Source organism: Fulmarus glacialis, unplaced genomic scaffold (genome assembly GCF_000690835.1).
Source record: "Fulmarus glacialis isolate BGI_N327 unplaced genomic scaffold, ASM69083v1 scaffold14988, whole genome shotgun sequence".
In the NCBI taxonomy this organism is placed as follows: Eukaryota; Metazoa; Chordata; class Aves; order Procellariiformes; family Procellariidae; genus Fulmarus; species Fulmarus glacialis.
The window spans coordinates 15,520-37,539 of record NW_009230259.1 but is presented as its reverse complement, the minus strand read 5'-3'; the positions used below and the strand labels follow the sequence as shown (position 1 = coordinate 37,539).

At 41.0% G+C, this 22,020-nt stretch overlaps 1 protein-coding gene across 1 annotated transcript in view; it reads left to right on the top strand.

The window, feature by feature from the left end:
• Positions 1-602: 602 nt before the first annotated feature.
• Positions 603-22,020, top strand: part of TSC2 (tuberous sclerosis 2) — a 32,024-nt gene continuing 10,606 nt past the window's right edge. The window contains 29 exon segments of the mRNA XM_009584166.1: positions 603-740; positions 1,625-1,711; positions 2,374-2,484; positions 3,327-3,471; positions 3,606-3,727; positions 4,211-4,255; positions 4,669-4,794; positions 5,148-5,221; positions 5,561-5,687; positions 6,348-6,491; positions 6,719-6,856; positions 7,068-7,171; positions 7,961-8,042; positions 8,969-9,124; positions 9,453-9,569; positions 10,112-10,234; positions 10,467-10,612; positions 11,221-11,374; positions 12,116-12,238; positions 12,566-12,700; positions 13,473-13,662; positions 14,108-14,201; positions 14,524-14,626; positions 14,849-14,943; positions 17,461-17,589; positions 19,354-19,518; positions 20,178-20,330; positions 20,505-20,617; positions 21,031-21,246. Of these exon segments, the coding sequence (XP_009582461.1) occupies positions 603-740; positions 1,625-1,711; positions 2,374-2,484; positions 3,327-3,471; positions 3,606-3,727; positions 4,211-4,255; positions 4,669-4,794; positions 5,148-5,221; positions 5,561-5,687; positions 6,348-6,491; positions 6,719-6,856; positions 7,068-7,171; positions 7,961-8,042; positions 8,969-9,124; positions 9,453-9,569; positions 10,112-10,234; positions 10,467-10,612; positions 11,221-11,374; positions 12,116-12,238; positions 12,566-12,700; positions 13,473-13,662; positions 14,108-14,201; positions 14,524-14,626; positions 14,849-14,943; positions 17,461-17,589; positions 19,354-19,518; positions 20,178-20,330; positions 20,505-20,617; positions 21,031-21,246 (3,655 nt within the window).

The following is a 22,020-nucleotide window of genomic DNA, read 5'->3' as shown; positions in this document are numbered from 1 at the left end:
GGTTGGGGCTGGCTGGGGAGACAGTTTCTGAAGGATATTGCTGTAATGGGTGTGCTTGTTCTCGCTCCCCCTCTTTCTCCTTGCTGTGGCAGTATTTGGATGTTTGAACGCTCAAATTCGTAAGTCCTTCCTCATGCCTAGCTGCTCACTTACATTGCTGTGTGCTTGTCCATTGCTTTTGGAGTGGGAAGAAGTTCTTCAGCTCACACCCACCAAAAAGTGTGTGTGTGTGTTTATACTTCAAAAATCAGCTCAGCGGTTTTAAAATGGTGGTTGCTCTGTGAGGGCTGTGGTGGTGCTGGGCATTTGGAGCTCCCAGAAAATGGTAACCCCGAGCTCCCCATTCCTCGGGTAGCTGCAGGATGCGGGTGCTGAAGGCAGGAGCAGCGCAGGCTCCTCACGCGTGCAGGCTCCTCGCTGTTTCATCCTCAGTGTTGGGCTTCTCCCTTGTTTGAAATAGCTTGAGACACCAGAGGTTTTGTAAAAGCCACGTTGTGATGGCTGTTACTGGTGTTTTCCTGCTTAAAGATTTCCCTTGGGCCTCCCTTGACAGAAACCCTGTTCTGTATTTGCAGGGGCTCAGCGCTGCTTGCTTGTCAGCAATGGCAAAGCCTCAGAGCAAGGATTCTGGACTGAAGGAGAAGTTCAGGAATCTCCTGGGGCTGGGAACATCCCGGGGAAGTTCAAAGTCGTCGGAGGGCAAGCAAACAGAGTTTATCATCACTGCGGAAATACTCAAGGTGTGAGAACTGACTGTAGTAAAGGTGGGGATAGTGCCTGGATTACCTGAGCTGAGAGGATCGGAAGGAGGGCTTGCTCATTCTCCTTTCTGTTTTGACATTCATTCCCTCTCCAGTCATGCCTTTTTACCTTACCTCTCAATTCATTCGCTAGTGAAATGGGTGTAAAACTCACCTACTTTGACGTTACAGCATTTTAGTTATTCCGTGTTTGAATACTTTTGAGATATTTGATAGGATGGTGTTGTCTTATGTCGGGTGACAAGGTTTCCTCAAAATATGTTGCTCTTTTTGTATAGTCTGAGCTTGATGAAGTTTATGTGGTGGCAGTTAGCACAAGCTGGAAATTGTTTCTATTTTATGAAAACCTTACGGTTTTGTGAAAATTAAAAAAAGAAATTTGATTCCAGTAATTGGTACAGCAAGTCTGTAAGCAGAATAGTTGGCACACAGGGAGGAAAACACATAAAAGGGAGAAGGAGACCAGAATCCCTTCCCGTCTGTGCTGGAGCAGCCAAGCTCTTACCGGCTGGAAGGCTGGGGAGCCGGACTTAACGTCCCTCCTTTCTCTGCCCTTCTCCCGTGAACTGGGCAAGCACCACAGCCAGTGAGTTACTAACTTTTCTGAAGAAAATGAGAGGTTCTGTCCTGGAGATGAAAAGCTGCTTGGCTCCAGTTCTGTGAAAGTTCTAGTTTTGACAAATCATTTGCTAATGGAAAAAAGTTTTTGGAGAAATTCCTGAAAAGCTCCAGTGATGACTAATGGTTAGGTCATTTTGGACAAATGTGTAATTTATTTTTCAGTGGTTCATGATCCCCTTTGAGAAATGGATAAGTGTTTCTAGTAAGATAAACTGTTAGCTTATTTCTACATTTCTTTCCAGGAACTGAGCATAGAATGTGGATTAAGTAATAGGATACGAGCAATCAGTCAAATCTGTGAAGTGGCAAAAACAAAAAAAATTGAAGAGGTAAGTTTCAAAGTGTTCAGTGAATATTGGCAGAAAGAAAATTTAAGCAACAGCTCTTAACCTATCCTAAGAGGCTCCTGTAGTTTAGACCGCCTTTTAAAATTGGTAATCCCACAAGCTGTTTTGTGCTGTCCAAACCTGTAAAAGGATGCCTCACATGCAAAGGAAATTAGTCTTGTCCAACCTACCAGCTGTGGAGCAGAGAGGATGTAGCTGATGGACTTCCTGAACTGAATGGAAGGAGAATGCTGCGAATACTCAGGCCCGTTCAGGACAGTTCACGGGAGATTATGTTAATCCTGTAGAAGAGGTGTTTGCTAGCTCCTTCTGTCTTGTTAATAAGCAACCTCAAATTGGTTTTAAACTCATCTTGTATTTGGGTGAAGGTTTCTGCACAAATGTTCACACTGAATGAAGCGTGTGAATGAAGAACTTCAGTTACTGGGGTGCAAGTTGTCACGAAGGATGGGATTTGGTCTTTCTCATGTGGTTCATCTGAGCTTGTGACTGGGCAGCGTCCCTCAGAAAAGAGAACTCCAGGCATGAAATCCCTGGAGATCTTGTTCGTTAACTTGCCATAATTAATGACTGATCTACTGGGTAAAGATCCCAGAAGCAGCTTAACTTTCCTCCTGCTGCCTGTCTCCTATGTTTGTTTTCAGCATGCAGTGGAAGCAATATGGAAAGTGGTAGCTGATATGCTCCAGCCAGAGCGCCCCATCGAAGCCAGACATGCTGTTCTTCATCTGCTAAAGTCGATTGTTCAAGGACAGGTGAAAACAAACAAACTGTAGAAGAAACGCTAGGGTGTTTGCAGAGTATGAACATGAAAAATATTGGGTGGCTCTTCTCTACAACTTTCCATGTTTCTTATTTTGGTTGTGTCTAGTAAATGGGAAGCGGAAGCATTTAAATTTAAGTCTTGGTTTGACCTCATAGCAAAATTTTTCATACAACTTTCATACAACTTTCCTATTTTGGGGCAATGTTCTTGAAAAAGAGGAAATACTTTAGGTTAAGTTCAGCATAGTACAGCAAATTTTATATGGTCTTTGCCCAAACCTATTAGTCCTACTCTGCAGCTGGTTTTGATGTTTCAGCATGTCAAATATGCAAGAAGTTCTGTATGAGATACCTTTCTAGCCTGGCCAAGTTAAGCATACTATGAATTCTTCAGATTTCACAATGTGCTATACAAATGTAAGAACTGTATCAGACCAAAGTTCTAGTTTTCAGTATTCTGAAAAAGAAGGGATAGATGCTTACGAAAAGAATAGGCATTGATTCTGGTTTGTTGGCTTGTTTTTTTTTTTTAAATGCTCTACTGGCAGTGCTGTCAGTTGCAGTTTCCATGGGTTTTCCATACTTTGTGTATTGGACACTGTCTGTGTGTTGCTGGACAAAATGCCTCCAACCCTGAGTGCTGATATAACAGATTGAGAAGACCTGAGCCATTGTCAGTAGCCAGTAGAGGTTGGAGGTATTTTCAGGAAACTTTTGTAACCCAGAAGAAAATAATTTCAAGCATGAAGATTACTGTTACAGGCCTTAACTGTCTTTTTTCATTAGTGACACTGTTATTCCCCTCCCCTCCTCTTTTTTTTTTTTTTTTAAGGGTGAGAGATTAGGGATCCTCAGAGCACATTTTTTTAAGGTTATTAAGGACTATCCCTCCAATGAAGACTTGCATGAACGGCTTGAAGTGTTCAAGGCTCTAACGGAGAATGGACGATACATCACCTACTTAGAAGAAGAGTTAGGTGAGTATTGTCTCTACCCCTCTTCAGTTTGGTGGGAATAAGTCAAGGGACAGGCATTCAGTGATACGAGAAAAAGGTAGTGACAACACTTCTGGGTAGAAAGCATATTGTAACAATTTGTTTTCCTTCTTTAGCCGACTTTGTGCTGCAGTGGATGGATGTTGGTTTGTCTTCTGAGTTCCTTCTGGTTTTAGTGAACCTGGTGAAATTCAATAGCTGCTATCTGGAAGACTATGTAGCTGACATGGTCCAGTAAGTTGTTGGTTTTTTTTAAGTCCTACATGCTTATTCTTGGTAAATTACATGAGAAGGTTGCAGATCAGTGTACAGGTAAGTGGTATCTTTTTCATCCGATCTGGATCTGTTTCATTCCAGGTCATACCTGACATTTCTGACAAATATTTGATTTTCAGTTCTTAGAATGTTCAGATCTGTTTTAGTTTAACTGCTTTCCCTATTTCATGTGATGGACCTGATTGCATTGCTTAGTCTCACAAACGGTCTCTGCTATTGTGTTGGTGTAGGCATACTGAGTTGCATTTAAGTGCAACTTTAAGCTAACTTTATAAATCAGGTTGTAGTGTTCAGTGTCTCTAGGAGTGTTATCAACAATGCCACATTAAGGGGAATGATGAGTAAAATAACATGCCAATTTACTTGTCTGTTTTGGCTCTTTGTAATTTGCCTAAAATCATATTAAGCAAACAATTATAATTAAATGTTCTTTCCTAACAGCAAGATATGCCTCTTGTGCATTCAGACTTCATCATCTGTGGACATAGAGGTCAGTAATTTGAGTCTCTTTTAGTACTTTAGAGTTCTTTGAAATTCTTTGAAACTGTAACTTTCACAAACAAAATCAGATCATCAGACTCTCCTCCTTCCTGAGTTTATTCTCATCTTACAAGAGAGCTAATACAATGTTATGAAGTGTTTGTAAACCATTGGATCTCATACACCAATAATAATTTTATTCTAAAACAAATAGAGCATTGATAAATCTGATAAGTGAATCAATTTTTCAACAGTGCTTTTTATGGTATACTCTCCATCTTGCAATGATTTTAAAAAAAAAAAAAAAAGTCATATCTGTATCCCTTTTGACTTCCAGAAGATTTCCTTTTCTGCCAAGTTAGGATTTGACCTGTTTTATTCCTAGAGAAGTATATAACCATTTTGTCCTTCTCTTTCCCAAAGATTTCCTTGCAAGTTCTAGATGCAGTTGTTTGCTATAACTGTCTGCCATCAGAGAACCTGCCGGTATTTATCATCACTTTGTGCCGTACCATCAATGTGAAGGAGCTCTGCGAGCCATGCTGGAAGGTCAGCAATTTCTTGTAGTTTTGTTTTTTAATGAGTTCACTGTTTTGGCCTCATAGATGGAGTGTCAGATGCACCTGTGCACATCTGCCATAAATTTCAACTTGTTTTTAAGAGTGAATTAAAAATTGTTTCAAGTATTAAGGGATCAGCACATTGTTAGTGTAAGTCCTGTCATGTCCATGGAATTTACCCATAGTTTCCTTTCAGCTGATGTGACAGGCTTCTGTTGTGGCATGGAAATGGCTGGACACATTTACTTACCATAAGCAGGCATGATCGGCAAGCTAACTGTATATTTAGGCTAATGAGTGTTTTAACAATTGGATATTTAAGTGTTCTATTTGAATTTGCAGCTTATGCGCAACCTTTTGGGAACTCATTTGGGACACAGTGCCATCTACAACATGTGCAGGATCATGGAAGACAGGTAAAGAACAAAACCCAGGGAATTCAGTAGAGGTCCCATTGAGATAGATAGGGAGTCGCTGACCTCAGTAGAACAAGCTGAAGGTTCTGGTGCTTAGAAATGAATTCCCTTCCTAGGTATGCTGCTGAAGCGCTCATTTTTTGGCTTTTCTGAATTTAATTTTCCTTTGTTTAAAGTTGTACTAAATGATTTTCTGCTTTTAATGTTTGTAAATTTCTGTGCAAGGCTTTGATGTATAACAGCTGGGAATTCCTGTTTTGACAGTGTATATTCCTATTGACTCTTGTATGCTAAAATAATTGTAGCATGGTCTAAGACTTTCCTTCCATCTGTTCTTAGAGCTTACATGGCGGATGCAGCGCTGCTGAGAGGAGCTGTGTTCTTTGTTGGGATGGCTCTGTGGGGTGCTCATCGCCTCAATTCACTCAAGAATTCCCCAACTTCAGTGCTGCCTTCGTTCCTCAAGGTAGGATGGGATGCTGGAGGAACTTTTTAATCAGATATACATCTGGACCTGTACAAATTTAGAACAAAAATGTGCTCCGCTATACCAAAGAGATCTTTGTATGCCTGAAAGACGAGAGACAGCAATTGGGTATGGGGTGAAGCATGGGGAAACTAAAACAAGAGAGGATTTAAGTTTGAAACTGAGGCCTCCTTCTGGAATATCTTTGTTGGCCAGAAAAGCAAAGTCGGAATTCTTTTTATCAAATATCTCTATTGTGGGTACTTTAGCTTAAAAAATAAAAACAAAGCAAAAACTTTAACTCGTTCCGGTGTGTGGTACAAAAAGTGAGGGACAGTGTCTTCAGGGACAGCCTTGGAGCTCTCTTAAAATTTTCTCATCCAAGTGCATCAAGCAGGAATTACTGGCTTTAACCTCATGTGTCTGCTCTATAAGATGGGACTGTATTTGACATCTGATTTACAGCTGTTTGCAAGAGTGCGTAACTGCACTTTATAAAATGGTTCTTTGCTTTGCCCTTTGTGTGTATAGACTTGAATACATTTATCTCAGACCTTCAGGCTAAGTTCCTAATTAGTAAGGCGTGTTTCATTTGAATTTAAGAGGGTTTCTGATCACTGCTTTCCAACTGTTAACTGACTGAAATGCTTTGTATTCCAGGCCATGACATGTCCCAATGCAGTTGTGTCTTACGAGATAGTTCTGTCCATAACACGTCTAATAAAGAAGTATGGGAAGGAGCTGCAAGCTGTAACGTGGGATATCCTTTTGGACATCATGGAGCGATTATTGCAACAGCTGCAGGTAAGTGTTGAACCTGTCTTTATGTGCTTTCAATCAAAAGACCTTGCCATAAATATTTTTGCAAATTGATCTCCTGTTTGTACGCTCTAGTGAACTTTGAAGCTGAATGAAGGTTTAGCCCAATTCTCAATACTGTGCTTCTCAACCGAGTTTTCTGTTTGTATGTAAAAGTTAGCACTTTCTGGTAAGGTAGGAGTCTTTTAGGAATGTTTTTGTCTCTGTTTCAGAGTCTGGAGAGCCAAGAACTTAAGTCCATTGTACATGATCTTTTGACTACAGTAGAAGAACTCTGTGACCAGAATGAATTCCATGGCTCTGAAGAGAGATTTTTTGAGCTGGTGGAAAGATGTGCTGATCAGAGACCAGTAAGACTTTACTTATTATTGTTTTCCTTTGTTGCCAGTTGAATCTGTTTTGTTACTCGGTACAGTTGAAAGTTGAGATAAAATAGCAAGTGGTCAGAAAATCACAGCAAGGACTTATATGAGCCTTGTTCTTGGGGTGGGGGTTGGGGGAATGGATATATTGTGTTTGCTTATACACTAAAAAAAAAAATTCTTGATCTTTCCATGAAAGGAATCTTCTGTATTAAACTTGATAACATACAGAGCTCAATCTATTCATCCTGCCAAAGATGGCTGGATTCACAACCTGCAGATGTTAATGGAGAGATTCTTCAGGTATGAAATCACAACTTTGTGAATTCAAGGCACTTTCAAATGTTTCTTGCCACCTTTTCATGTTAGATAATTTTGTTTTCTGAAGTTCTAATGTTAGTAAATGACTGCTAAGAAGTATGGTAGTTCCAAGGCACAGTACATGAAAGGAGTTTGTTTAACAGAAGAAAAACTTTCCACTGAATTATTTATGCTTCTTTTTTTTTTTTTCTTTATTTCCATTGGATGGTGGTATTCGAATTAGCTTAGGCAGTTATGTGTTCCACTCCACAGCACTTTGTAGTTCTGACACCAAACAAGACTTTCCTGTTAAGCATCAGGATTGCATATGGTTATCCAGTATCAAAGTTATCTGGTTTTGAATTGGTACTCCTAAAAGTATTCTTGTGCTCTAAAATATCAACATACAGTAATAACAAACTTCTGTCTCATCTGTGAAATGCTGCCAACAAGCAACTCTTCCTCGGTGCCGTATGTTTGGTTTTAAATTTGCTCACTAGAGCACTTGTTCTTCTGACATGTGCTTCCTAGTTTGCATTGGAAGTGGGAAAACTGCAGTTACAGGTCTCTAGTAAAAGCTGAATTGGGATTCTAGTTTCCAGTTGTTCTTGAATCTGATTTTGTATGTAGAGATATTAACTGAAGGCTCAGCTGATCTCTAACAGTTACTGTTCTAACTCTTAAGAAGTTTCTTAGTTTACTTTAGTTTTACTTTCCTTTTCTCCTCTCCCCCCTTCCCTAAATATCAGCAACTTTATTTTATTCATCTTGAATTTGCTCTTCCCATTTTAGGAACGAAAGTCGTAGTGCTGTTCGTATTAAAGTTCTGGATGTCTTGTCCTTTGTCCTGAGTATTAACAGGCAGTTCTATGAGGTGTGTGTTTATCTGTTTCCGATGATCACATGTGAGATCTTAAGTGGGTGGGAAAGGCTTTGGTGAGGCATGTTTGAAGGTGTGCTTCAGGTCGTCTCCGCCACTGGGGAATGCACAGAACTGTGCTTTAAATGTTGCATGCAATAGACATGTTTCTTTAGGATGCTTATAGGAGGACTTGCCTTTTAATTGTCCTTAGTTGGATACAGGTGTGTGCAACTTGCAGTGGGAGCTGCTGTGTTTAGAGGACATACCTGGTTGTGTATTTGCTTCCCTGTTTTAAATTCATTAATTCCATATACATTTTGTTTTGGAAGAAAGGAAAGTCAGTGTGAGAAATGCAGAGTTTATTTAAAAGCTTTGTAAAAAGATGAGGTCTGGACATAATCTGACGTGAGCAGATTGACTTGTCTTGGTGCTTACAGTTTAATTGCAATCCAAGATGGAAGCTGCCTGAGAGAGGAGTTATGGAAGAGCTCTGGGGATGTCTTCAGCTCCTTTGAATGTACCCAGAGTGTCAGAGGACAGGAAGGGGCAGAGGTGCTTCTTGGATTCCTTCAAGATTTGTGAAAACATGATGCTGTTGCATGTTTCCCCTCTCTCTCAAAAAACCAAGCCCTAGAAATCCCTTCTCAACAGTCTGTTTGAGCCTGGGCTATCAAGTCTGTAGGATAGACAAAAACCAAAGCATCGAATCCAAGTTCAACAAAAGTCATAAATAAGTCATAAATATTTGGAGGGATGGCATACAGAAATACTTAATTGGCTGGAAGAGGAAAGATCAAGGAACCAAAGAGTTAGTTGAGGAACAAGCCTGATATCAGAATATCAGTGTTCTTTTGTTTGTAATTATTTGTCTCTTTAACATGCTGATTGAACAACTGACAACAAAATATCAAGGCTTATTAAGGTCTGTCCTCTTGCAGGAAGAGCTGATAAACCTGGTTGTGATCTCTCAGCTGGCTCACATTCCAGAGGATAAAGACCATCAAGTCCGAAAACTGGCCACTCAGCTACTTGTAGACCTGGCTGAAGGCTGCAACACACATCACTTTAACAGCTTGCTTGATATCATAGAAAAGGTGAGGCAGTTTGGTCAATTGTCAGTAGCATCATCACATCTTTTGCCAGATCCTCTTACTGTGACTAAGGAGACTAACCCATGACTGTTGTCACTTGCATAGTTCAGTGGGCTATTGTAAAATTGCGGGGTTTTGGAGGATGCAAACCTGAAGTGCAGCGCGGAAGGGAGCTTTAGAAACCCTATCAACGCACATCCGACCTATCTGACAGGGCTTGCAGAATTTCCTGCAAGGATGACTTGCTGTAGTCTTTCCTGACTTTCTAGGGTGGAAATAAAGAAAAGGTGTGTTGCAGATTTAAACCATGTATTGCTTTTCTTTTTAAAAGGTGGCTGCACATTCTCTCTCATCTCCTTCTGAACTGGAAGAGAGGGACTTGCTGTCGTATTCTGCTTCTTTGGAGGATGTGAAGACAGCAGTTCTTGGACTCCTGATAATTCTTCAGGTAAATGCTGCAGAGCATTAAACACGTCGTCTTCAGAATAGTCTTCTGCTGGACTTGGCTTTTTAAATAACCATTCTCTCCCTATTAAATATTCTGACTTTTGTCCACTTAATATTTTAACTCTTGTTTTGATCACTCCTTTTGCTTTTGGGTACTGTATGACTGTTTGCTAAATGTTTTATTTTCTTAATTTCCACCATACAATGAATATGAGCACATTTTCATGTGTGGAGGGCAGATGTGTTCATAAACTAGCAAAAGGGGAGTGGTTCATAACCTTGAGTAGATCCATTGTGTGGATCCAGCGTATCCTGAGATATGGTTAAGCAGTTGCGAAGAGCTGGTTGTTCCCACCACTGCCCTTCTGGAGCCAGGCACAGTTGCTCTTGTGCCTTTGCAGAGGTTCTGTCCAGAGCCATCTGTTCATCTTGCTTTCAGGAGCAAGTTTTTGCTGTGTTCTTCTTGAATTCTCAGTGCAGGTACACATTTCTGAATAACAAGTGTCAGTCTGCCTTTTGATTTGTGTTTCTGTTCCTCTGTAGACAAAACTCTACAGCTTACCCTCCAGCCATGCAATGCGGGTGTACGAGATGCTGATTCACCACGTCCAACGCCATTATATATATGCGTACAGCCTTGCTGTTGCTAGCAGCATCAGATTGCAGGTATGAGCAGTAACCTATGCTTTCAGGTCGAGAGCTGCATGCTGTCTTCGGAATTCTTGGGTAGCAGGTGGAGAGTGTGTGCTCTAGAGGTTGCCAGAAGCAGAATTAAATGTTTCTTGGCTAATACGAGTATGTAGATGTACTGTAACACCAGAAGTGATGTCTCCTACAGAACTAGCATCTATTAAAAAGCCCTTTGTACTTGCAAAAGTATCACATGGGGAGGTGGGAGAGTATTCCACTGGTTTGGGTTTTGAGTGATTGCAGTGTCTTCTCTGTTACAGGTATTTTTTTTCGAGCTGACTCCCTCCACCGTCTTGGCCTTTCCAACAAGGATGGAGCAGTGAGGTTCAGCCCTTACTGTCTATGTGATTTTGTGTAGGTTTCTCATTGCATTAAGCAAAAGCTGTTTTCCAAACTATTTGGTGTTTTTGCACGAGCTTAATGATCTGTCAGTAGCAATCTGCAGTTTTTCTATATCTTCCAAATCCTGAGGAGTCAGCTGCTAGACAAGTCTATAGTTAAAGCCTAGGATTGTCTCAACTAATAACTCATTGGTGAATAGTTCTTACAAATCACTTACCTACAGAGCTCTCGATCTCAGACATGAAATTTCTATTCCTGCTCACAAAACTTAACAAAAATACTGGCAATTTCCTGCCTAAAATCAGTTTTCACACTGAGGTTTGATTCAATGATTTGTACAAATCTGGCTATTTTTAATTTTATAGCTTGGTCTGAAGTTCTTTGTGTAACACGCCCCAGAAGATATCTTTCTAAAGATAGAAAATTCTTAACCTGACCAAACTGACTCATTGCTGTCTCTCTACTGGGCAATCCTGTGTTTTTTAATTGAAAATGCAATTTATACCGTTGTTTGGTCATTAAACTGGCTACCAAATAGGGTAGCACTGTAGGTCACGTGAATAGGCTGTTCTGATCTTGATTTTACATTACGTGTATTTTTCTCCCTTTCCATGTTGTAGAGAAGCAGAGAAGAGGGCTTCTGAGAAAAAGCCTACTGGTACGCTCTCTCCGCCTTCAGGAAGTTCCAGTGTGCCTTCCCAGAATACCACCATTCGTATAGGGCATCTGCCATACTCGATGGTCTTTGGCGTCCTCCTGCAGTGTTTGAAGCAAGTACGTCCACTCTTAATGACAGTTTTGTCATCTTCATGTGAAATATGAAATACTTAAACCAGCTGTCTAGAGAATTCTATCCCAGAGTATCTAAATAACATCTGAAAAGCAGTACGTAAATCCTCCTTCTTGGGCAGAATCTGTGTGTAATTGTGCAGCTTTACAACCACCAGTGGGAGCACCAGTTCAGCTCTTCAGAAACTAAGCAAAGCTTTCGTTTCACTCTGCTTTAGAGCAGACAAAAAATGTGTTTGTTAAACAAAGATCAGATAAGTCATCCTGTTTCTGAAAGGGCATTTGAAACTAAAAGAAACCCTCGTACTGCAAGTTTTTGAAGTACTTTAAGAATTGATGAATGTTTCAGTTGCTAATAAACTGTAAATATAAGTTGTTCATTAGTGTTGTGTTGGACATAGTTATGTGCTGAGGGGTTGTCTTGCTCTGGAAGTTAATTTGTACTAGTGGTTAGAAGAACTGAATTCTGGCTCTACCTTTTTGGGCTCAATCAGATCTGGATACAAGTTGTCTTCTGGTTTGCGGTGCCAATATTGCACCTAGAGCTGAATGACAGACGGAAAGTCACAGAAGTGACTAGATGCCACTTCTTTTTATGTAGCTACCATGGCAAGACATACATCTGCCAGGGAAGTGCCATGCTGTCTGAAACTTGATTGGTTATAGTTTCAAACTGAACTGAAATCGTACAAAAATTTTCCACCTTAACGTTTTCTTTCTTTCCAGGAGACAGACTGGAAGGTGTTGAAGTTGGTCCTCAACAAATTACCTGAATCTCTCCGCTATAAAGTGCTATTTTTAACGTCTCCTTGTAACATAGACCTTCTGGCCTCTGCTCTGAGCTACATGGTAATGCTATGCACCCTACTGATGTATAAGATCAGATCCTTAGTTTGCTTGAGAGTTGCTTTTGGTGTGTTGTTTTTTTGGGGGTTTTTTGTTTTTGTTTTTGTTTTTTTTCTTCAGTCTAATTTAGCATGCTTGTTGTCAATCCTTACTCACCTACCCTTTTTGTGAGGGTCGTTTTAGGTATTTAATAACGACTGTTCTTTCTCTATATATGTATGTATTGTGTATGTATACGAGTGAAAGGGAAGCCATGGGCAGTGCCTTTCAACTGCCTTTTAGAGAGTGTTTTTAGCAGGAGGTATTCTAACTTACTCTGTGATGTATCAGCTCACAGACAAAAAGACTACTGACAGGCTCCATGGTACCCCAGAAGGCTTTTCTCGCACTGATTTGCATCTGGCTGTAGTTCCAGTGCTGACGGCATTAATATCTTATCATAATTATCTGGACAAAGCTAAACAGGTATGGGGAAAATAAGAGGATGTGGGGGGGATGGGGCCTGAGCCTATATAGTAGAGCATTTTCTCATACTAGCTCATTAGGAGACTTAAGTGCAAGGTAACGCTGCCCTTTTCTGTTATAAAAAGCTGCATCTACTGTATTTGGGGTAGGGTCTCTACTGTATTTGGAGTAGGGTCTGGTTTGAAAAAATACATTGCTAACTTTGTGCAGCAGTAGCTGTCCGGTCAGTTGGATTCACTGTTCTCCGTCCATACCTGTCCCCCCTCGCAGGTCACTGAGTGACTTTACCCTCTGCTGGAAGACCCTGAGAAACATAAAAATTCTGTTTAATCAGAAACCTAAATAATAATTTCTAAAATGTCTACTTGATTAAAGTCCCACCTTAAGATTTTGGCCTAGAATACATACAACATTATTTAGGGTTCTGTGTTAGTGTATTTTGGAAAGAATTCATGTGCGTCATATAGGCCTTGCAGTAGTGACACCTGGCAAGCCATTCTGAAATGCTAACTGATAAAAATTCTGTTTAATCAGAAACCTAAATAATAATTTCTAAAATGTCTACTTGATTAAAGTCCCACCTTAAGATTTTGGCCTAGAATACATACAACATTATTTAGGGTTCTGTGTTAGTGTATTTTGGAAAGAATTCATGTGCGTCATATAGGCCTTGCAGTAGTGACACCTGGCAAGCCATTCTGAAATGCTAACTGAAGTCAGGAGATTTTTTTTCCCTGTATTATGACTTTTTTTGTCTTTTTTACTCTTCTAGCGTGAAATAGTGTATTGCCTGGAACATGGTCTTATTTATCGCTGTGCAAACCAGTGTGTTGTGGCACTCTCTGTCTGTAGCGTCGAGATGCCCGACATCATCATAAAGGCACTTCCTGTCTTAATAGTCAAATTAACCCACATTTCCGCTACAGCCAATATGGCAATCCCTCTCTTAGAATTTCTTTCAAGTAAGTTGTAATGTTCTTCTACTTTTGATCTTCTGTAGTTGTGAATGTATTGTCTGCACCGAATATGGGTATTTTAATTGTGTTAGTCATATGGAATGCATTGTAAGGGTTTCTTGGTTTTTGGTGATGCCCTTGCACCATCCTGAAGATATAAATGTTTGATAATCTCTTGTTTGTTACTGTTTTTCTATGTAAAGCACTTGCACACACTGGAGAAAGAGACATGCTTTGTGTAGTGTAGCCATACAGTGATGGGAAATACGAAGCTGCTTTCTTCACCTTGCTGCTTATAACTTAAATAGCATGAAATTACAGCATGATGTTAACTTCTATGTCAGCTGATGATTTAGAAGAAACAAAACAATTCAAATTAAACTGAATTGTGATATTGAATAGTTTGTGTTCAGACCTCGCCTGTGTTGGTTTTCTTCTTGAACTGTTCTAGCTCTAGCAAGGCTGCCTCACCTCTACAGGAACTTTGCAGCAGAGCAGTATGCCAGTGTGTTCGCCATCTCCCTACCGTACACAAACCCTTCCAAGTAAGTTCATAGCAAATGTGCTTCTTCCTCATCTGTAAAATTAAGAGAATGAGACATGCTTTTTTGTAGTACTTGGGTCAAAGTTATTTATAGGATATTGGTCATTCTGGTATCTCCAGGCTTTTTCTGAAGAAGGGAGGTATTCACCTTGGACAAAATACCTGTTTTTCTTGAACAGAACTTTTGAGGCGTTTTTTTCCTTTATACTTACAGTAGGTAAAGGAAAAATTCTGTTTCTCAGATTGAAAAGTCCTTCTGTTCAATCCTGGAATGGCATCATAATGCAGCATTAAACTCTGTGGAGATCTTTCTGCTGTTTTAGGTTTAACCAGTACATCGTTTGCCTGGCCCATCACGTGATAGCTATGTGGTTCATTCGGTGTCGCCTTCCCTTCCGAAAGGACTTTGTCCCCTATATTACAAAGGTAATGGACACTACTGAATCAAAGAGTATATAATAAAAATGATGACTTAAAAACTGGTTTGAGAAGTTTAAAAGTTCTGTTTGAAGCTAGAAAAATTCTACTTTTCTTGCCAACATCTTTTTCAAAACTGACTGTGAGTTCTTGTGCGTTGGCCCACGATTGCAGTCTTTCAGGTGCACGTCCTAGCCATTCAAACTGTTATCTGTTTGTCTCAATCGACAGGGTTTGCGCTCAAATGTCCTCCTTTCCTTTGATGACACGCCTGAGAAAGACAGTTTCAGGGCTCGGAGTACAAGCCTGAATGAGAGGCCAAAAAGGTAAATTATATTTGACTCCAGCAGGGTCCTGTGTTCCCTGTTCTAGTGCTCACACCCTTCCTAGGAGGCTGGGTCTAGTTATCCAAAATCTGACAGTGCATTTAAGCAAGCAAAGTAAACCTCTTTAGGTCAGGGGATTGGTAAAAAACAAACTTAGGTTGGTCAGAAGCTGGAATCAAACCAAGCTGACAGTCTGATAGTACATATGAGGGCATCACTGGCTGTTCTGTAAGCCTTTGCAGTAAGGTGTGGGGCTTTTTGTTGTTAATTTTTGAAAATCAGCAGTTCTTTCAGGTTGATGTGTGTCAGTACAATGCTACCAGAAGTAATAGGGAAGGGTAATACCAGAAGTAATAGAATACCATGTTCATATTGGTAGTGTTAACTCCTTTTGATAATTGATCTGTAACGACTATTTAAATGATTGCCAGAGAAATTGTTGTGATTAGCAACCTGTGTTAATTGAGAGCACCAATGCTGTGTTTTTCCGTAGTATTATCTGTCAAGTCAGTGTACTGGGTGGCAGACAGCTGCCTTATGTGTGTCTGGATGTCCTGATCTTTTTTTTGAATGTTGAAGCCGTAAGCAAAGCCTAATGTCTTTAGAAGTCAGAACGTATCTTGCTAGCAGTCCTTCAAAGTAACATTTGCTGGGATAGGAAGATATTCTTTAGAAGGCATTCAGGGTTTCTCTAACGTCGTTTTACCTGCAGGGCTTACCTAAATTGGTTCACTTAACTTGCTTCAGTGTTAATGTGCAGTAAGCATACAGTGGCATTTGAACCCTGGGGAAAGTGCCTCTACTTTAACTGCAAGGCTCAATGAGTATCTTGCAATGAAGAAACACCATCCCTGCCCTAATGCTATAGCTGTAAACCCTGTTTTGTGTTTCATCTCTCCCATCTCCTCCTCTTTCATTCAGAAACTTGGAAGAGAAGCCTTTTGACACTCGTCTCTCAAATTAGAATTTCAACTAATCTTCTTTCCAAAAACCTGTTAAATTCTACCAGGTTGGAATACTACTGTATCTAAAGGCTTTTGCTAACTGGCTGGATCATGTTCCACAGAAATCTCTGCTAAGGAGTGTGGGCTGTACTCAGGCAGCAACCCGAAACACCAGAATGACAGGGTGCCACTGCCTCTGAGTCTGTCTGAGCTTGGATTCTGCCAAGCGAGAGAGGAAATAGCTTTGAGCGGATACCTGTTTCCTTGCTTGTGAAGCTTCTGTGCTTGGTTAACACTCCTTAAGCCCAAAGAACAAGCATTGCTGTGCCCTAGCTGAGGTGCTGGCTGTTCCAGGACATCAAGATCCCAGCGGTTCCCAAGGTTGCTGAATGGCGTGATGTTGGTGTAGCTGATTGTCTCAGAGTATGAGCCTGTGCTCTCTGCAGTCACATCTCCAGTTATGGCCAAAAGTGATCTGTCAGAGGTTGTTGGGAGAAGAAGGACAAATAAATTCTGATCCCTCCAGGTGGCTGTCTGAATGGTAATAATTCACTGAAAGGAGGGCAAATAAATCATGTTCAGAAAGAGCCAGAGGGGTTAAATTAGTATCTGCATTTTATATACAGGGATGTGAACTGCTGGACCAACTGTTATGTCCAAATTAGTACTGAGCCAAGCATGCATCTCAGCTGTGACTAATTAAAGTGCCTCTTAGATGTTAATTGCTGTCATCTCCCACATGTGGTTGGCACCTAACAGTGTAAAGGCTTATCTTCCTTTCTGTTCCAGTTGAAAGTCAAGTGGGTTACCTCGAGCCACCTGAAATAAGATAGCTTGTTTGACAGAAAATCATCATGCAGTTAGCAACAGCCAAGAGGGTGTTTGTCTTCTTGCCCTTCTGTCTGTGCAGTGTGAGAAGGATCAGTCTCGTTCATATGGGCTGAGTCTCCCCAGTGTCTCGAGCTGAGCTGAGGGGCACCTCTGACTGGTCCTGGTGGTTTTGTGCTTCAGGGTAGAAGCTCAGATTTGGGCACAGAGGTAGAGATGCCTGATGCCTCTTAGATTCCCGTGTCTCTTAGAAAAATGTGCTACTACCTGGTATTGGCAAAGCATTTTAGGATCTGGTCTCTGTGGAAGTAATCAAGATTTTAGCTGTGCTGAAGTGGTGAGTTGGGGCAACTCAAGAGGTGGTTGAACTGCACAAAACTTCTCAGACTCGAGAAATTTGTGCTGAATTAGCGTTCAGGTGCTTTTGCCTTTGTTTGACAGCGCAGTATTCCAACTATCATTTCAATCAGTTTTTTGTTTTAACTTGTACTAATTTCATTTGTTTTGTAGCACGTTTAAAATCTTGTTTTCAAAATGTGGTTTGTCTTTTTAATGCTTTCAGCTCTGCTTGTTTGTACGTTTTAATTTTTTTTTTTCCTTTTTTGGCATTTGTTTTATTTTACATCACCCTCCGGGATCCCCCAATATTGACCCTGTGACCTGTGACCTTTCAACCTACATCCCTACAATGATTTCCTCCCTTCCTGTGACCTCTTTTGGGGCTTGGTGCTTCTCCACCTAGTAGTTTAAGACTAGCCAAAAATGCAAAGCAAGGCTTGAATAACTCTCCTCCAGTGAAAGAGCTGAAAGAATCCTCTGCAGTTGATGCCTTCCGATCCCGCAGCATCAGTGTGTCTGAACATGTGGTCCGCAGGTAGAGGCACTTTAAATGGGGAGAATCCAAGAGCAACTCGGCACTTGGAAATTTTACCACAAGGGTGGGTGGAAGCAGGGTGGATTTGCATGTGGGATGCTTGCATGACTTCGTTACGCAATAAAAAACTGGCTTTAGCCACAGTCAAAAGGTTTTGGGAAAGGATCATGGATATCCCATGGCTTCCCAACGCCGGCTGTTGGGTTATCACATCATGCCCTGTGTTGTGTATGGTTACTTTGCCCTGTTCTCTGATGCTTTAGCCACAAAAATTTCTATTTTCAAAGTAAAGATGGCGAAGGGGGGAAAAACAAACAAACAAACAACACACAAAAAAAGGAAAAAGGTTGCATTCTGTGCAAGTGAGAGTCCTGGTTAAAGCTCACTAAAACTTCAGCCTTCTAAGCAGTGACTTGCCCCAGGAGAGGCTTTTGATACTCTGCAAACTTATGTACAGGCCCTCCTCCCAAACTATGAAGAATAGTTCTGGCCTCAGTTTAGGATTTGTTCTTTGAGGCAAAGGGAGCTGACGGAAGTATTCTGGTCTGAAGTATGATGCTGTGAAAACCTTAATTTGTCTTTCTGTAGAGCAGTGAAATGTATGCTCAGCCCATATGAAGCTATTGCTTTCGTGACTAAAGAAAACAAGTTTTGATTGCAGACAATGATTTGCTCACATGAAAGGTGAAACAATTTATGCTAGTTTTTAGAACATATTTCTGGATCACTTCCCTTGAGTGTTAAACTGCTGTCTGTAACATGTTGGTTTAAAATCTGAACCTGAAGATTTGTGCCTTAATCTGTAAGGACTGCTGTCAGTGAAACTTTATTTTCCATGTTTTTATTTTTGACTATAACTATATGGTATTTTGGGGAAAGACACTGAAGTGACTGAATTGTGAATACAATTCTGGCACTTCAGTCTCTAACATCCCCATTAATCTATTAGGTGATTTTTTTCTCTTGTATTTATATGTAAATGGTAGCAACTGAAAGTTCAGATAATTACCCTTAATGATGCCAAAGAAGTTGCCACATCATAAAAAATTTGGCTGTACCTCAGTTTAGTTTGTATTACGATGGCATGAGGAGTCATCTTTATAAAATATTGCAATCTAGCCTGTTCTTGCAGTTGTTTTAAATGGCATTGCTAACTTGGCTGATTTGAAGGCAGAGTTGCTCTCTATTCTTGTACCAATTTCCTGTTCAGAGTGCAATTTTTTTCTATTTCAAGTTAAATTAGGTCTTACATAGCTATTGAATTTGGAGGAAAATAATCAATACATGAAAGGGATGCAACAGAGAAAAAAGCAAACCACAGGATTATAAAGTTAAGTCTAGAGTGCCCCGATTTGTGGCTCATGGGCAACATGTTGCCTGGGAAACTGTGCAGGTCACGGGACGCTTGCCCTCACTATAGATTAGGAAGCTCAAAGCATGGTGCTGCCACTCACTATTTGCTTGGTGCACTTGCCCATGGGCCACCCAACATCAAAGAGCACTGGCCTGACCTAGTCAGTTGATGGACATTTAAACGTTTCTCAGTCTCTCAAGATAAAATACACTTTCTGCAATGACAATCTACAAAGCACAACATGAGGCTGATCCAAAAATATTTTTAGTATGTCCTGGGTTTAACGTCTGGCCACCTCTCTGATCTGGCACATGCATGTATTGCAGATTGTTCTGCATCACACTGTCTTTCGGGTGACAGGGACAAGCATTTTGCAATGTGATCTGTCAGTTGGAAACATTCTCTTCTAGTCGGATACAAACATCCATCACTAGTTCAAGCCTGGGCTCTGCAGATGAAAATTCGATGGCTCAGGCTGATGACAACTTAAAAAATCTCCACCTGGAACTCACTGAGACCTGTCTGGATATGATGGCTCGATACGTCTTTTCAAACTTCACTGCTGTGCCTAAAAGGTAGGGGTCAGTCGGTGACCATGGGAGAGATGTTTTTGTTTGAGGTTCATATTTCAACCTTATTAGTGGAAAATTACCGTGACACATTTGAGATTCTGGCAGGGCCAGGCTCTGAAGTCATTCCTCGCAGATAAAATCTGGCTTGGCTAAATTGGTTAGATGAGAGAAGTCCGTTGGAGCCAACCAGCCTTTGCCTCAGCCTTGAACTGTCCAGAAGGAGATGCCCTGAAGGCATGCTGTCTGTGAGCAGTACTTTGCTCCATGTCCTTGCTGGATAATCACAGTCTTCGCTACAGAGCTGAGTGTTGTGCCAGCTGACTTCAAATGGAGGGCATTTACTTTTCTTGCTAGCCCTTCCCAGAAGGAGACACGTAGCGCAGACAAGGCTCGTTCCCTTCTGCTCTGTGATGTGTGACCAGGATTGAACTGGACTGCTCTGTAATGTGTGTCCAGTAGTACTGCTATCAATTGATATTAAATTCAGCTCATCCTTTACCTGATGGATAATGTGTATGTTGATGACCAGGGGGTATGTTAAAAATGCTGTATAAAGAAGGAAAGCAGGCAGTACCTCCTACGTAGTTACGTGAAATAAGCCACCTGCGTAGGCTCTGTGCTCTGCAGCCTGAGAGCTGCGTTCATCACAAATGTGTTTCTAGGTCTCCTGTGGGTGAGTTTCTGTTGGCTGGAGGAAGGACAAAGACGTGGCTGGTTGGTAACAAGCTGGTGACCATCACTACAAGCGTTGGAACAGGGACAAGGTCCCTGCTTGGCCTAGACTCTGGAGAGCTCCAAAGCAGCACAGAATCAAGGTAAAGTTTGCTCCCATTTCTAGAAATTTCCACCTAACAGAGTCACTTAAACTACTGTTGCAGTGCATCTTTCTAGGTTTTCCGCTTACCAGAAGAGGAATGTCTTATTTGTCCAACATGACTGGTTCCTCTCTCAATATCATCAATATCTTTTTTTTTTTTTCCCCCCCACAGCTCAGACCCTGTTTTGCAAGTGAGACAAACCAAAGAAGCTCCAGCAAAACTGGAATCTCAAGCTGGGCAGCAGGTTTGCAGAAGCTCTCGCAACAGAGTCCGATCCATGTCTGGTAAATTCCTATCCTGGAGTCTTACTGTCAGTTGTGGGTCCATGTCGCAGTCTTAATTGTCCAAGTGCCTACCAAAGAGACCTGTATCTAAATTAATTTGAGAATCTGGTCTGGTATTTAATAGTGGGCAGGTAGCAGCAGCTGTTGGCCTCAGGAGTGGTGATGCTCCTCCTGCTTGGCTCTCCTTGCAGGAAAGCTTTGATGGTTGATTAAGTGGTGAGCACTTGCAGTGAGATCACCTATGTTTATCTAACTTCATGATTTATAAGAAACACATTCAAGGTAACGTTCTCTTAGGTTCCCAATATTGTGAGCACAGCTGCTAGAGGAGCTTAAAAGACTTACTGCTTCTGGGATATTTTTAGTGCTAACTAAGCATGGCTCTCCCTTCTATTTTGTGTCTGTCTTGCTAGGTGGTCATGCCTTACGTGTTGGTGCCTTAGACAGCTCAGCCTCCCATTTCCCCAGTGGCTCGGCTTCCCAAGGGACACAGAGTCCTCCTGCATCTCGATCAGAGAAGACTAATCCTGCTCCACAGACAGCTCTGCAGAAAGAAAAAGCAAACTTAGCTGCATATGTCCCGCTGCTGACACAGGGATGGGCAGAAATCCTAGTGCGCAGACCCACAGGTATCTTTACCCGAGTGTGGAGTGAGCTCTTTTGACTTGCTAAGAAACTGGAGCCTGGATGAAGAAGAAAAACACATACTTAGTTGCAAATGGATCTCTTTATTGCTTACTGCCTCTTGAAACTAATACATCTGATACTTGATTCTTTGAAATCACTCTTTAGTGTTTTAAATCTACAAAAGACCTGTGAAAAGATTGAAGCAAGGACTTAAATCTGTGTATTAAGTACTGTTACAGAAATAGAGCCAGATAATATCAACCCTACTTTGCATTTTCCATTTTTACACTGCTCTGTGGTCTTTCTTGAAAATCTGTCTGTGCTGTGTTTTAGCTTCCCATGCTAGATTTGAGATGAATGAGGCTTATGGCTAGAGCAGCTGCATGGTTGTGTCTGCTGTTAAGGAAGGAGTAATGACATGTTCACAGTCAAAATTCTTGAATACTGGTATGTTACACAACATTAACAGGGAATTGTCTATTTCATCTGAAAGTTGCTTCAGGAGAAAATAACTGACCTGGTATCATTAATTAAAATACCGGAGTGTTTTGGATGCCTTTTGGGAATCTGCTGTAGTAAGGAGTTACCAAGGATGGTTTTTGAAGAGCTTGGGGTGAAGTACAGAGCACTGGGAGCTACTTACTGAAAATAGGAAATTAATCAAGTGATTCTGCCAAATGTCAGGAGAACTGAGAACTTGGTCCGTTTTGATTTTTACTTGCAAAATCCAAAAAAGTTTGTGCTTTTTTCGATGTGAGTTGTAAACTTTCTGGAGT